This window comes from Oryx dammah, unplaced genomic scaffold (genome assembly GCF_014754425.2).
Source record: "Oryx dammah isolate SB20612 unplaced genomic scaffold, SCBI_Odam_1.1 HiC_scaffold_11232, whole genome shotgun sequence".
Taxonomy (NCBI): Eukaryota; Metazoa; Chordata; class Mammalia; order Artiodactyla; family Bovidae; genus Oryx; species Oryx dammah.
Genome location: NW_024080625.1, coordinates 606,584 through 621,935, shown reverse-complemented (window position 1 = coordinate 621,935; position 15,352 = coordinate 606,584). Strand labels below are relative to the sequence as shown.

At 47.3% G+C, this 15,352-nt stretch overlaps 2 protein-coding genes across 3 annotated transcripts; one reads left to right on the top strand and one right to left on the bottom strand.

The window, feature by feature from the left end:
- Positions 1 to 284: 284 nt before the first annotated feature.
- Positions 285 to 9,003, top strand: LOC120861287 (dynein regulatory complex subunit 2). 2 transcript variants are annotated; one of them, XM_040236917.1, is made up of 9 exons: positions 348 to 370; positions 506 to 664; positions 1,785 to 1,952; positions 5,016 to 5,185; positions 6,038 to 6,176; positions 7,010 to 7,207; positions 7,407 to 7,625; positions 8,225 to 8,377; positions 8,479 to 9,003. In XM_040236917.1, the coding sequence occupies exons 2-9, from the start codon at positions 533 to 535 to the stop codon at positions 8,794 to 8,796; spliced, it is 1,497 nt and encodes a 498-aa protein (XP_040092851.1). In that variant the 5' UTR covers positions 348 to 370; positions 506 to 532; the 3' UTR covers positions 8,797 to 9,003. The 2 variants fall into 2 exon arrangements, with proteins under 2 accessions (XP_040092850.1, XP_040092851.1); XM_040236916.1 differs by having other exon boundaries at positions 285 to 664.
- A 474-nt stretch (positions 9,004 to 9,477) lies between these two features.
- Positions 9,478 to 13,048, bottom strand: LOC120861286 (peptidyl-prolyl cis-trans isomerase FKBP11). Its single transcript, XM_040236915.1, has 6 exons — positions 12,703 to 13,048; positions 12,467 to 12,532; positions 12,009 to 12,096; positions 11,688 to 11,721; positions 11,274 to 11,344; positions 9,478 to 9,713 (listed from the first exon to the last, which is right to left on the bottom strand). Exons 1-6 carry the CDS (start codon positions 12,829 to 12,831, stop codon positions 9,496 to 9,498), a joined length of 606 nt encoding a protein of 201 aa, XP_040092849.1. The 5' UTR covers positions 12,832 to 13,048; the 3' UTR covers positions 9,478 to 9,495.
- Between the last annotated feature and the right edge of the window lie 2,304 nt (positions 13,049 to 15,352).

Genomic DNA, 15,352 nt, shown 5'->3' with positions numbered 1-15,352 from the left:
TGAAATTACTGGATCACAAGGTAAATTTACCAAAATGGCTCTACCATTTTACCTTTGCCACCAAAATTTGTGAAGATTCCTGTTTCTCCATATCTCTCAAAAGTTATTTATTACATATATTTTAAGATATGGCCATTACGTGAAAAATAATCCCCCCCAAAAGATTTTTAGAATATTCATTGAGGAGGAAAAGACCCTCTCAGAAACTGACTGAGGTCCTCCAGCGAGCAGAGGGCGCTCCAAGACAGGGCACCTGCTCTTAGCTGTTACAGCGCCATCTTAGTGAGATCTCCGTTGCTAGGAGACGGAGATGCGTCCTTTGGCTTGGGAACCCTGCCACACCGCTCTCCCAGGTTTTCTCTAGCCTGAGGTCTGAGATCTAAGGTCTGAGATCTAAGGCTTTAGATCTAACACACATCTGAGATCTAAGGTCTTCAGGGGCAGTCCCAGAAGGCTCTTTTCTAGGGACGTTTTCCTCCTGCCCTTTTAATGCTGGCCGTGGCAGGTGGAGGATCCTCGCCCAGATTCAGCTATGTCTAAGAAAGGGAAAAAAGCCAAGGTGCCGTTGTCGGATGAGGAGCAGCTCCTTCTGTTTCAGCAGAAGTTGCTGGCAGAGGAGGAGATGGCCAAGAAGAAAGAGAAGCTCCTGAACCAGTTCTTGAAGGTGATGGGTTTTTGCATTACTCTCTGCCCAACCCCTGCCTTGGTCTGTCACCTTGACCCTGTCTTTGTGGCAGCCTCATTTTCATGGTAGCCTCCCCTCCCCCTGGAAATCTTAAGACCCAGATAGACTTAGATTTCAGGCAATATTGTATGGGGGAAGGAGCAGTTCTCTGTGAAGCATGGAGGTAGGGAGATGGTATTGAGCTGGACAATCACTACTGAGCCCCAGCACTGGGATAGTAGGTGCTATCATCTGTCTGAGCTATCTGAAAGTCTGATATTCTCCCTCAAGATGAGCCATTACAAACAATGTCCTGCTCTGATGCCTCCATCCAGAAGGAAACTCACCATCAGTTCAGTTCAGTCACTCAGTCGTGTCCGACTCTTTGGGACCCCATGAATCGCAGCACATCAGGCCTCCCTGTCCATCACCAACTCCTGGAATTCACCCAAACTCATGTCCATCGAGTCGGTGATGCCATCCAGCCATCTCATCCTCTGTCGTCCCCTTCTCCTGCCCCCAGTCCCTCCCAGCATCAGGGTCTTTTCCAGTGAGTCAACTCTTCACATGAGGTGGCCAAAGTACTGGAGTTGCAGCTTCAGCATCATTCCTTCCAAAGAAATCCCAGGGCTGATCTCCTTCAGAATGGACTGGTTGGATCTCCTTGCAGTCCAAGGGACTCTCAAGAGTCTTCTCCAACACCACAGTTCAAAAGCATCAATTCTTCGGCGCTCAGCCTCCCTAAAATGCCACTGGGCAGATCCTGTCTTACTTAAGACCCTCCAAAAACAAGAATAAGAACTCCTGAATGTTAGCCATCAGGTGCCTCAGAAAATACAAAGGGTAAGATGTTAGTTGACCTTGTAATTTGATCTTGTTTGTTGTACTGTATCAGGGCTTTTAGCCCTGGTCTCTGGGGTTGTTGTTGTTGTTCAGTGACTAAGTCATATCTGACTCTTTGCAACCCCATGGACTGTAGCACTCCAGGCTCCTCTGTCCTCTATTATCTCCCAGAGTTTGCTCAAATTCATTTGTCCATTGAATCAGTGATGCTATCTAACCGTCTCATCCTTTGACCTCCGGTGTGGGGTTGAGGGGGTATATTTATTCCTTCCCACAGGACAAGCTGGCCAAGGAGGAGCACAACAGTGCTCTGAACCTTAATAAGATTAACACACAGTGGAGAACGGTCCTTCGGGAAGTCAAGACGAGAGAGCTTCATAAGGACATTGAGATCCTCAGCCAAACATTTGAACGAGTGGTGGACTGCAAGGACAGTGTCATCAAGGCAAGCTCTCTTCCCAAAGAAACACTTGATTATGACTGCCTTTGATCTCTTAATAGAATGGGCCTAGTGAGTTAATTCATGTTAAAGCACTCCCAAGACACACGCTGTGAGGCAGCTAGGCTATCGTTCATTTCACTGAAGTGAAAAGTAGAATACTGAGCTGTCACCCCTCCCCTTCTGTTAGAGGAGCCATTCTCCTTGATCATCTGCTGCCTCAAACCAGTACCATACAGTACTAGAGTTGAAAGGCAGAGTAGACATCACCCAATGACTTGAACTTAGTCTTAAACTTTCATTTCAATGTGAGAAGGCTTAGTTCCAGAGAGAAGAAGCAGTTTGCCCAAGATCACACAGCTAGTCAGTGAGAGAGCTGTGACTACAGCATGGATTTCTTGATTCCCAACCAATTCCATGTGGCCTCTTGGATTCAACTTCAGTGGCCCTGGATAAGGTTGTGAAGATCTCTATCGGTAGGAACGGTTCTGGATCTCTAACCAATTCAATCAGCTAACTTTATGCCCTTGGGAGGTTCTTGAGTTGAGTACATACCATCTTTTTCTGTAAGGGATTTTTTTCTCTTGAATTTCAAGTCCCTATATTTAGGATCCCTCAATATCTGTTCCTGTTTGTTGCACTGTTCTTACAACTGAACTCATGAGTTCCTCCTCTCTCCAGTCCCCTTTCCCATACTCCACAATCCGGTCTTCTTCATAATCTCTGTTTGGGTGGCTGGTGCCATACACCATCACCCAACCCGGGAATCTGGGAATCATTCTAGCTTTGGCCTCCATCCCTGACTTCTGGTACTAAGTCTTATGTAAATCTTCTGCTTAAATAAGCCACACCCTGCTCTTCCCCACTATCCTGCTGTAGTTGAGACCCGGGTATTATCTCTACTGCAATAACTTCTTATCTTCCAGTGTTTGATTGTCTATACAACGACCAGGATTATCTTTCTAAAACAAAAATCTGTTCCTGTTACTCCACTGTGTAAATCTCCTTAGTGGCTCCATAAATAATGGCTCCCTTCCTCCACAGAAGGAACAGCAAAGCCTTTCCTGATGTGGCGTCTACCTGTACCTTTCATATAGCCAGCCTTCTTTCCTGTGCCTTTGCACATGCTGTTCCCTCTATCTGGAATTCTCTTTTCCTTATCTCCTCATTTTTCCTGGCAAATTCTTACTCCTCCAAGAGTGACACAAATGACATCTCTACTATGAAGACTTCCCCAGTGCACTCTGTCTTTTATATCCCCTTATCACTGGGGAATCATCAACCTCATAGCATTTTCCATGTTGTGCTGTAACATTTTTTCAAATTTTATAAAATGGGAATTTAATCTGCACCTGGTTTTTTTTTCCCTCAGAATTTATTTGTAATTTTCTGTTTATATAACCTTTTCTACTGCAAGGCTTCAGACTCCTTTGGAGACAGTGAAAATGTCTTTTCATCTCTGAATCCTCAGTATCCAGCATGGTGCTGGTACAGAGCAGATTTAGTACTCCTTAGCTGAGTGAGTGAAAAGTCTTCCATTATCAGCACCTATTTCATAAGATCTTTTCCATACTAAAGTCGCTCTGTCGTGTCTGACTCTTTGCGACCCCACACAATTCTTTGCAACTCCCTGACGGGGCTGTAGCCCGCCAGGCTCCTCTGTCCATGGTATTCTCTAGGCAAGAATAGTGGGATGGGTTGCCATTCTCTACTCCAGGGGATCTTCCCTACCCAGAGATCGAACCTGGGTCTCCTACATTGCAGGCAGATTCTTTATTGTCTGAGCTACCAGGGAAGCCCCATACTAAACAGTGTGGTAGTTTACAGTGAGTGGATCATCGGACATTTGGTAAAGGCTTTTTTGCTTTATTCATTTTAATTTTAATTTGTTTTGCTTTTTTGAATTAGTTCACCCACATTATTCAAAATTCAAAAGATAAAAAAGTTACGTTCAGAAAAGTTCCCTCCCACTGGTGCCTTTCAACCACCCAGTGCCCCTCCTGATAATTTTAGTTGCATGAATAAAGCTTTTTTTACACAGATAGTAGTATTACATAGTGTTCTGCCTCTTGCCTTTTTCAGTTAATAATATATCCTGGGGACTATTCCACATTAGCCCATGCTTCTCATTTTGTTTTACAACTGCATAGTATTCTGTATTGTAATTTAACATGTTACTTTGTCCTCAGTATTTCCTGTGTCTTGGTAATTCCAACTAGAAGCTTGCAGGTGCTGTGTTCTTTTATAGTAGCTGTTGATTAATTCATTGGGGGTTGCAAAATGCTGATTTTCTTTTTTTTTATGCTGATTTTCTAATAGTATCATTCTTTTTTTCATTTATTAGTTCAAATACTTCTATAAAGAGATACTTACTATAATTTACCATTCAGTTACCCAGAGGTATAATTTATATAAAAAATGCCTGACTCTTTCTCTTCCCTTTTATGAACCAGTTTGGTTTTTTTTTTAATTCATTGTCTGGCATCCTCTAATGGGAATTGATTTTTTTAAGTATCCTGATAAACTCATAATCAAACATATTTGATATTTTTTAATCCATTGCCATTCTTATCCTTATTGATGTTCACATTTTCACTTTTTTTTTTTTTTTTTTTGCCAGTGGATGTCTTCTCATTATCTATTATAGCTACATCACAAACCACCTTAAATAAGCGACTTACAATTTATTTCAGTCTCTCTCAGGGTTCTATAGGTTGACTTAGCTTAGCAGGGAGGTTCTTGCCTGGCACCTCTCACATGGTTTTCAGTGAGATGTCACTTGGGACGGCAGTCACCTGGGGGCTTGACTGAGCTGCATGTGTAAGATGACTGACAGCTGCTTCTGACTGTCCACTGGGATCTCAGCGGGGCTGTTGACTGGATGAATGCTTTCACAGGGCCCCTCCACCGGCACTGGCTTCTCACATTCCAAAGCGGGACAACCCGAGCTCCCAGAGCCAAAGAGTTGGCATGTAAGAACTAGGGAAAATAGGAACTAGCTAGCTGAATACATTTTTATTTTCTCACCTAGCTGCCATTCAGCCAAAGTGGTAACTGTTTCCTACCCAGTCTTTAGCAAAGGACCTGTCAGAAGCCGAGGAGCAGCACGCCCACGCCCTGCGCAGCCACTTGCACAGCATCGACCAGCTCTTGGCCCTGCAGAGATGCCGGCTCAGCCTCCTCGAGGAAAATTACAACATGGAGCTGGAGGCCCTAACCAAGGAGTTTGAGACTGAAAGGTGTGGGGGCCTAAGAAGAGCTATGGGGGTGGGGATGGGGGGCGTTGAGCCCAGGGGCGTATCCAGAGCCTATGTCAAAATGCTACCTGTAAGCAGCCACCCATTTTCAGGGATCAAAATCCTACCCATCTACCTGCCAGGAGGACAGCGATAGTGCGGGGAAATTAACAAGATGGCACCATTCAGGCCCTCTCACCCCACCCTCTCATGCCCTCTGCCCCATGTTCTGTAAACAATAACTATGTGATTGCTGAGGTCACTTGTAGCACTGCGCATGCGCCTCAGGAGGTACTCGCTTGGATCCGGACTCCTTTGTGCGGTATGCCTGTATGAGCGTCACCTGAAAAAGCCCAGAAGGGTTGTGTGCAGTTATGTTGTGTTATATCTATGACTGCAGCGTCAGCCAGGAGAGAGGCTGTGTTATGGCTGCCATGCCAGCCTGGAGAGAATAAACCTGGCTACAGTTCCTATAGTGTCTGGGTCTTCTTTCAACCTCTTAGTTCTCGGCTTACCTTTCCTGGGTTCAGCGAACAGTGAGGACAGTGTGAACAGCAAGAAAATTGGCATCTGGAACAGGATCAGAAATATAGATGGGAAAGAGACTTTTCACTGCAACATTTCGTACTTTCAAAATTTTTTTATCATATGAGTATATTACCTATTCAAAAATCAAACTAATATTATTCATTTTTTCTGGCCCTGCAAAGGACAGAATCTGCGCTCCTTCTATTCGTCTTCAGTACCTAAGAGTTTGTACCATTCATATAGTTTTATTACATACTGCTTTGCATTGTCATTATTGGTCCATATGCTTTATGCCTCAGAGCAGGAACAGTATCTTCCCTCCTACAGGAAAACAATTATTGACCAACATGAAAAAGAGATTCACTACCTACAAGATGTCTTCATGGCCATGGAGCAGAACTACATAGATTCTGAATATGAAAGCAAGCTGGAGTTCCAGAGCATGTGGGATGATCTGAAAAACAAGGTACGGAGGGAAAGCAGATGGGCAGGGGGTGGAAAAAGGGAGAAAAAAGTTCTGAAGGTAGTAGAGCTAGAAGAGATCCCTTTAACCAAGACAGTCAATAAAATACCTGTTGCCAATGTAGGTATACCCCTGCGGCTTTTTGTAATTTTGTGAAAATTGGTGAGGAGGAAAGACCATCCTGAAATACCAAGAAAATGCATTTTAAAGCTAACACACACCAAGGAGATCCTCTCACTTCACCTCTGTGATCTGTAGAAGAAGAAATTAAGGTCCAAAGTGGACCTTAATGACCTGCCTAAGTCAGGCTGCTGATCTGTGATCCAGCCAGGGGGTAGTCCAGTTCTCCTGCCACTTGGCACCAAGAGCTTCCACCACCTTGGAGGCTGCCAACTTAGCCAGCCTGCAGACCTGGGTTTGGAGGGTAGAGTGCTTTGTTTTCATTTTGTCCCATAATGTTTCATACAAATTTTTATAAGCTTTCTACATTTAAAATTGGGAGATTTCACAAAAAAATCCAAAACTGCAACTTCCCCTAAACAATTTAAAGATCTGGTAACACCGGGCCACATTTTCAAATGGGGACGTTCCCATGGAGCTGAACAGCTGTGCCCTCACCCCCACCACCAATGGGGCATTTCCTCTGGGGTTCACCACCGGCCCCACAGAGCCCACAGCACTTATTATATCATCTGCCTGGTCTTTGTAGGCATTTTCACTGGCAACCTCTGCACCATGCTGTGCTACAAACAGTTCAAGAGGGGGAGGTGTTGGTGCCAGAGAAAGGGCGCTAATAGGTTAAGTCCAAGCACTGGCTATTGGGGATCACTTCCCAGAATTTAGAAGAGAAGCACTTTCTAAGACTGCAACTGGAGAACATAGTAGAAGATCTGTGGAGAAGGTTCCAGGATGCACTCAAGAATTACACTGATGCTACAGAGGATCGAAAGATTGCCTTCGAGACTCTCAAGGTGAAGGACGAGAAAAGCTCCAAAGAGATTGAAGCACAGATGAAAAAAATACAGAAACTACAGGTTAGTGCAGCTAACCTGGGCGACTCACTGCTTTAACTGCTCCATTATCCCCTGTTCTTCTTCCTGTTTCCCCTGGGCTTCATCACTGTTTGGGGAGAGATGGTATGCTCTGATTTCAGTCCCCAGATAGTCCTTCTATCTGCTCACTGAAGACCCTCACGTAGTCAAGTGTTTCCCCTAATCTACCCTGTTCCTCTAGGATTCCATCATTATTTTAAAAGGAAAGATCCTGGTGCACAGCCGCGAGAGTGAAGAACAGAATCAGGACATTCGTGAAGACAAGGAGTTGGTCCTGGTACAACTGCGAAAACTTAAGGCCCAGAGGACTCAGGCCCGGGGAATAGCACAGGAGAACTTAGTCAAACTCACCCTGGAAAGCAATGCTACCCTCAAGGCCCTGAGGGAGATTGTCAACAAGGTAACAAAGGGGAGAGGGTAGCCAGAACAGAACCAGGGAACCTGGCTCCCTGCAGAGTGAAAGGGGCTGGCAAAACAGAGGGCTTCCTCTAGCTTCCTACCTGAGTGCACACTTGGAATACCTATTTTATTTCATGTTCCCCTGCCTCTCACATATTATTTTATTTATTTAATATTTATTTCTGGGCTGCACCGGGTCTTAGTTGTGGCACGAGTTTCTCTCTAGTTGTGGCGCACAGGCTCAGTAGTTGCTGGACACGGGCTCTCTAGTTGAGGCACTCGGGCTTAGCTGTTCCACAGTATGTGGGATCTTAGTTCCCCAACCAGGGATGGAACCCATGTCCCCTGCATTGGAAGGCAGGTCCTTAACCACTGGACCACCAGGAAGTCCCTCACCTCTCACCTCTTCAATTTAATGAGTTAATAGTGAATGGGTTTTAGAATATGAAATATTTGGAATAGTGCTTGTAAGCCCTTTGTGTTGGATGTATTACTTTTGTATCCCATTTGGCTTCCCTGGATTGAAGCAGGGGAACCAACTCCACTATTTCCCCTTCCCAATCCCTTTCCTGATAGAAGGTTTCTGCTTGCTTCCAACAGGGTGAAAAGATTCTTAAACTTGCTGAAATATGTAGGAAATTTGAAACAGAAGAAGAGAAAGTGCTGCCTTTTTATTCATCGGTGTTGACTCCCAAGGAGCAGGAAGAGATAGAGACAATGGACCTAGAGGAGTTTAATGAAGAGCTTGGAAAGGTAAGGTTCCACGGGCCCAAGGCCACCACCTGAGGCAGAGCAATGGGCTACACTTGCTAACAGATCCTACCACACACCTTCTCCCTGTAACTCACTCCCAGGTGATAATGGACTATAAAGGGATGGAGAATTTCTGGAAAAGGTACAACAAAGTGAAACTGGAGCAACTGAGCCTTCGGCACAGACGTGCTCAGTTGTTAGAAATCAATGAGAAGCTGCGGGAGATGCTCAGGCAATACTTGGATGGCATCTCTGTGAGTGATGATGTGCTGAGCCAGCTCAACCCACTCTTCATCGTCAATCACCGCAGCAACTTACCCCAGCTCCTGCCCACGCCCGCAGCCCAGCCAGGTGACAAAAAACCTCCAGCCACTTACAGCATCATTGAAGCAGCCCATGTGGTCTCCCACACCCTGTGATACAAAGGGGAAAACCTCTTTTCAATTCCCACAGAATGTTTTGAGAAACCCAAGGACTTTGCTATTAAAAATCACCATGGAGTTTATGAACTCTCTATATCTTTTCTATATTGGATAAAACAGTCTACTTGGAGGATATTAGGAATACAGCAGCACTAGGGAGTAGAAAGGGCTTCCCAGGTGGCACTAATGGTAAAAAAAAAAACACCTGCCAATGCAAGAGACGTGGGTTCGATCCCTGGGTTGGGAAGATCCCCTGGAGGAGGGTACAGCAACCCACCCTAGTATTCTTGCCTGGAGAATCCCCATGGACAGAGGAGCCTACGGGCCTACAGTCCATAGGGTCACAAAGAGTCAGCCACGACTGAGCGACTTGGCATACACACAGCACAGGGAGTAGAGAGAGTACCAGGCAACTGCCCCGACGCTTACTTCTCAGTGAGGTATTGCTCCTCGGTGTCAGGACACAACGGGGGCCAAAACCCATGCTTTCAGGACCCAGAGATCCTATGGTCCTTGATGTAAGTTAGGACAGGAAGAGGAGGCCAGGAGAACTGATCCAAAGCCTCCAACCACCCCCTGCCAAGCAGAACCCAACTAAGAATGCCTTTTTCCTCAGCCCTTTATCTCATTCCCACTTAAAAAGGCAGCCGCAGAAAGTATCAGTTGAAGAATGCAAGGTTTTTTTAAAATTGTTTATTATTTCTTTTTGCTCTTGTTTCGTTTCTCTTCCTTGAGCTTCTTTTTGGAGATTTTAGGACTGCTGGCCTTTCTGTATAGATGATACCCAATAAGGCCCAAGAGGGCTGGCACCATGGCCATGCCTACCAGAGGGAAAATGCCCTTCACCAGCTTCTGCCAGTAGTTGGCTCGGATCAGTGCAATCAGTTCCACGTCAAAATGCAGCTCTGCATCCGCTGGAGGCAGAGAGGAGGTGAGGGTTAGAATCCCTGTGCACTGTATCCAGGGCTCAGATTCTGAATGCAAATAGGGAGGGCAAACCGCACTACAGCAACATCTGTGAAGTTGGCAAGATTTAAATGTGGGGCTGAGTTCTCTTAATGCGAGAGGCAGAGGAGGGTTATGAGGCTATTGAGTGATAGTCATGTTTACCCCAAATACACAAGTGTGGCTTGTCTTCACTGACAGGTCTTTGACACAACAGGAGAACCTTTATGAAAAGTACAGGCCGTTCTCCATTTATAAGTTAGAGCACCTCTGTACTAACTGTATCTCTAAACAGCCACATGGATAGAATCTTTGCAAGGCTGAAATTAACTGGACTTCAACTAGACTTTTTAAAATGTCACCAACAAATAAGCACACTCACTATGATTCTTTAAAAAAAGAAAAAAAAAAACAAACAGGTGTTTCAACATGGCTAGAGAGGCAGGATGTGGTTTAAGACGTTCGGAATGGAGAAATGAACAGGAGTGAGATGAGGGAGAAATGTAAACAAGCAGTACTGGAGATGAGGAGGCAACAGAGCTTTGGGTAAAAGAATTTCTCTTTAGTCCCCTGACTCTCTCTCTGGGTCTCCCTTTAAACTAGAACTTAGGATAAGAATTTTTATCCCAGTACAACTCATTTTAGCTAATGGAACATTTCTTATAACCAAAAGCAAAAGATCTGCATCTTGGAAAATTTGTTTAGGCTCAGGCCTTAAAAAGTAGGTATTAGCAGTAACCTGTGAGGGCTTGGCTTTTTTTAAGATTTTTTTTTTTTTGGTTGTGGACCATTTTTAAAGTCTTTATTTAATTTGTTACAATATTGCTTCTGTTTTGTTTTGTTTTGTTTTGTTGGCCCAGAGACATGGAACTCACACCCCCAGCATTGGAAGGGGAAGTGTTAACTAGAACCCCAGGGAGGCCCCGAGGCTTGGCTTTTAAATGTTGTTTTTATTTTGTTTTGAATTACTTGACTGTGACCATTTTCACCAGCTCTTCTCTGGTGGAGGCTGAAAGGAACTGTGGAGATGTGGTGAGAAGCCATGCCAGCTGCACAAATGACAGTCTGGAGTTGTAGGAAAAGCACAGGAAAGAAGTCCAGAGTTCTCAGAGAGGTGGCGCAGGCAGCAGACTCAGGTGGCTCAAGCAAGGGTCACCTCCCTAGAAAGTTGCCGGCTGCCGGAGGACAAGCCTGGTGGCCTTAACAGGTTATATGTCTCTAGTCCCTGCTGGTGATCTGAGGAGGAAAAAGGTGGCCCTGCAGGAGGAGGCATCAGCCAGTCCTATACCATTTAGCAAACTGGGTTTAGACCTCAGGCTTCAAAGTGTATAGCTCCTTACAGCTCCTAGGGACTGTTTTTTCTGTTTGTTTTTTGGCTTTGCTCTCTGGCATGTGGGATCTTAGTTCCCCGACCAGGGCTCACACCCACGCTTTCTGAGTTGGAAGCACAGAGTCTCAACCTCTGGATCGCCAGGGAAGTCCCAGGGACTGGGTATCTCAATAGCCAGAGAGACACCTCGTCAGATTACCTGGGATAGATGGTGGAAATCCCCGTTTTCCATAGGCCAGGTGAGAAGGAATGATTACCCTTCGCTTCTCTCTAAGGAAAGGAATGTGAGTCATAGCCAGGGGTAGAACCAGGCGGGCCAACCACCTCAGTCCATCTGAAGTCCCACCAACAAAAACCTCTGGATATTCACACTCAAAACACGAACTTTCCCACCTGAGCACCAAACAGGTTGACTGGCCAAGGCGTCTCAACTCCACCAACAGAACCCCCAGCCAGAAAAAGCCTGAGGCTTCATCCAGAGCCCCCATGCCCAGAGACCAGGGCCTACCCAGTACGAAGCCAGAGCCCATTCTCTTGCCTCCTCTAGGAGCAGAGACAGCCTCCACCCATGCAGAAAGGGTACACCCAAGCCCACCCCTGCCCAGATACTCACCCCACACACATGTCTAGAAGGCTCTGCTCCAGACCTTGAGGAAGAAGACACAAATGAATAGGAAGCTATCTACATTCCCCAAATCCTGGGAGAGGAAGATCAAACACTCCCCATGACCCTCAATTGAGCTCCCCACTTCTGGAATCTCTGGCTTCCAATGTGGTACGCGGCAAGAGGAGTACTAAGAGTGGGATTTGAAGCTCGGGAGGTGAGTGGCAGAACCCTGGGGGGGTGGGCATTTCCAAGGTAGCTGAGAGGTTAAAGAGACTAAGAAAGGGCTTAGGTTGGGAAGAAATGGAATGGGAGGTGCAGCTCACATACCTGGTATCACCTGCTTTTGGCCGAGTTCTATAACCAGAGGGTCTCTGGTCAGAGATGTGTCAAAGATGCGTCCATCTACCAGGCTGCCCTGGGGGTGGGAGGGAGAGCATCTAGAGCGCACACCTATACCGCTCCCTCCCAGCAGGGTGCGCACACACCTGGCCTCGGGCCGCAACCCCTAGCAGCTGCAGTCTAACGTTCCCTTTCGGGCAGAAAGGAACAGGAAGCCCCAAAAGGGCTGGCAATTCTCGGAGATCCCTCCACCCTTCACTTCACTGCGGAAGAGCAGGGAAGGGGAAAGGGTAGGGATCAGGCGCGCCCCTCCCCCCCGCCACGTGCCGGAGGACCCCAGAGCCGGAGTTACTCCGGGACCGCTTGCCACGTGTCCATGCTAAAGCTGACGTGTTTCAGCAGGGCGCCGCCCCCGGGGCCCCGCCGCGGCCCCCCAGGCCCCTCACCGAGTAGTGTATGTGAAGCGTGTCTCCAAAGGCAGCAGGCTCCGCACACGGCTCAGGGGGCTCCACCTACGATCGCACTACACGAGTCAGGGAGGTTCCTGCCCTCGACGCGGCACCCCTAATTCGGTGCCTGCACTCCCTCCTCCCCGCTCCCAGGATCCTTTAGACCCCGACCTTCCCCGCAACCGGGCCCGACCTCCATCCACAGCGCCCGCCCGGGATTCTCTCCTCCTCACCAGGGTCTCCACTTGGAGGGTCCGGACAGGACTTTCGGTTTCGGACCCAGCCTCCGCCCGGCACACCGCCCCCCTGAGCAGCAGCAGCAGCAGCAGTCGGAGCGGGAGAAGTGAGGGGCGCAGAGTCATAACTGGGTGCGGGCAGGGCTCGGGGCACGCAGGACAAGCCGCTGGATGACAAGGGCTGGGACCGCAGTTCCTTCGGCGCCCAGGCCAGACTGGATGGGACGGGGCGGGTCGCGACGCGCCAGCTCCTCCTCCCGCAGCCCTTCCTCCACCTAGTCCCCACCTCCTGGAGGGAGGAGGCCGCGGGAGCTCTCCCGGCCCTCTGAGATCCCGACGGTGAGACTCCGACCTGTCGGTTAGCTGTTCGTTGGGTCCCACAGCGAGGGGCTGGGTCACATCGTAGCATCCGTTTACGATTACCTATTGGGTTCCAGACACTCGTCTGTAATCCTCAAAACCACCTTGAAAGGTAGACATAATTGTTTATATTTTACAGATGAGGAACTGGGTGTTCGGTTGAGTAACTTTAACTTACTCGTTAAACTAGCTAGTTAAACTCGCTTAACTAGGTTAAACGAGTTTAACTAGCTAGGTGGTGACAGAGGCAGGATTCAACCCTAGGACTACCTGAGTCTAGTCTGCTTGCTCCCTGCTCTTTCCTCTTAAGTCTCCTCACACCTATCCTGCCAGGATCTGGCTGGCCCACCCTAGCCCAGCAGTTGTCAAAGATGGCAGCCCTCTCCCACATCCAGCCATTCAGCTTGCATTCCTGGAGGTCATATACCCAAAAGGAGGCAGGGTGCTGTCCCATCACCCCACCCTTAGGGACAGTAGTTGAAAAGAGCACAGGGCTGTTTACTGTAAGGAGCGGGTGGATCCCTGGTCTTTTCCTCTGAGAGTACCATTTATTTCCTTTTTCAACAAACCTGTCAAAAGGGCAGATACATACACCCCTTTTGTTTGTGCAAAGACTTCAGTTTTTAGGAGTTTTTCTGTTATTTCAGGTGACCCTACCAATCCCCTTCTGCATGATTCAAGCCCTCACTGCCCACTTAGGCCTTAGGTATCTGGATTCTGCCCATCAGTGAGCTCACAGTCATCGTTTGGGGTTACCTCTTAAGCCTTGTCTTCCTTAACATCTCTCCGGTCTGTGATGCCCCTGAGCTCTTACTGCCCTCCCAAGCTTTAGACACAACTTGTGTACTGCAGCCCTCCACCTGGTTGTCTGATCAGTACCTCATATCAACACACACACTACCGTACTCATTTCTCTTTCTCCTCCATCCCACCTGTAACAGTCTGGATTTTGCACTCAGTGTCCTGTTTCTATTTGTTCTGCTATCAGCCTTCTCTATGATTCTTCTCTCACCTGCCCCACATCCAACCAGTCTCCTCTGGATTCTCCACAGCCTCTCCAGCTCTCTTTCCATTCCCATGGCTACCAGCCTAATTAATCCTTCATTCTTTCTTTCTTTGGGGTTGTTTAGGCTGTGCTAGGTCTTCTTTGCTGTGCTGGGGCTTTCTCTCTGGTTGCAGTGAGCAGTGGCTACTCTCTAGTTGTGGAGAGCAGCCTTCATTGCGGTGGTTTCTCTTATTTTGGGGCATAGGCTCTAGGCTGCTCGGGCTTCAGGAGCTGCAGCTTGCAAGCCCTACAGCACAGGCTCACTAGTTGTCGTGCATGGGCTTAGTTGCCCCGAGGCATGTGGAATCTTCCTGGACCAAGGATCTAACCCGTGTTCTCCGAATTGGCAGGCAGATTCTTAACCACTGGACCACCAGGGAAGTCCCTCTTTGGGGTTATCTTTTTTTTCTTTAAAGCCCCTTTATGCAGAGTACATCATGAGAAATGCTGGGCTGGAAGAAGCACAAGCTGGAATCAAGATTGCCAGGAGAAATATCAATAACCTCAGATATGCAGATGACACCACCCTTATGGCAGAAAGTGAAGAGGAACTAAAAAGCCTCTTGATGAAAGTGAAAGAGGAGAGTGGGAAGGTTGGCTTAAAGCTCAACATTCAGAAGACGAAGATCATGGCATCTGGTCCCATCACTTCATGGCAAGTAGATGAGGAAACAGTGGAAAGTGTCAGACTTTATTTTTCTGGGCTCCAAAATCATTGCAGATGGTGATTGCAGCCATGAAATTAAAAGACGCTTACTCCTTGGAAGAAAAGTTATGACCAATCTAGATAGCATATTGAAAAGCAGAGACATTACTTTACCAACAAAGGTCCGTCTGGTCAAGGCTATGATTTTTCCAGTAGTCATGTATGGATGTGAGAGTTGGACTGTGAAGAAAGCTGAGTGCAGAAGAATCGATGCTTTTGAACTGTGGTGTTGGAGAAGACGCTTGAGAGTCCCTTGGACTGCAAGGAGATCCAACCAGTCCATTGTAAAGATCAGTCCTGGGTGTTCTTTGGAAGGAAGGAATGATGCTAAAGCTGAAACTCCATTACTTTGGCCACCTCATGTGAAGAGCTGACTCATGGCAAAGACTCTGATGCTGGGAGGGATTGGGAGCAGGAGGAAAAGGGGACAACAGAGGATGAGATGGCTGGATGGCATCACCGACTCGATGGACATGAGTTTGAGTGAACTCCGGGAGTTGGTGATGGACAGGGAGGCCTGGCATGCTGCGATTCAT

Bases quoted from the DNA above. Each gene is read 5' to 3' on its own strand.
- LOC120861286 (XM_040236915.1), bottom strand. From the start codon at position 12,831: ATGACTCTGCGCCCCTCACTTCTCCCGCTCCGACTGCTGCTGCTGCTG. The intron at 12,533-12,702 runs GTGAGGAGGAGA...GTGCGATCGTAG, and splicing joins CCCTCCAAGTGGAGACCCTG to GTGGAGCCCCCTGAGCCGTG. The intron at 11,722-12,008 runs GTATGTGAGCTG...TTCTTCCTCAAG, and splicing joins CCAAAAGCAGGTGATACCAG to GTCTGGAGCAGAGCCTTCTA.
- LOC120861287 (XM_040236916.1), top strand. From the start codon at position 533: ATGTCTAAGAAAGGGAAAAAAGCCAAGGTGCCGTTGTCGGATGAGGAG. The intron at 7,208-7,406 runs GTTAGTGCAGCT...CTGTTCCTCTAG, and splicing joins AAAAAATACAGAAACTACAG to GATTCCATCATTATTTTAAA. The intron at 8,378-8,478 runs GTAAGGTTCCAC...ACTCACTCCCAG, and splicing joins TTAATGAAGAGCTTGGAAAG to GTGATAATGGACTATAAAGG.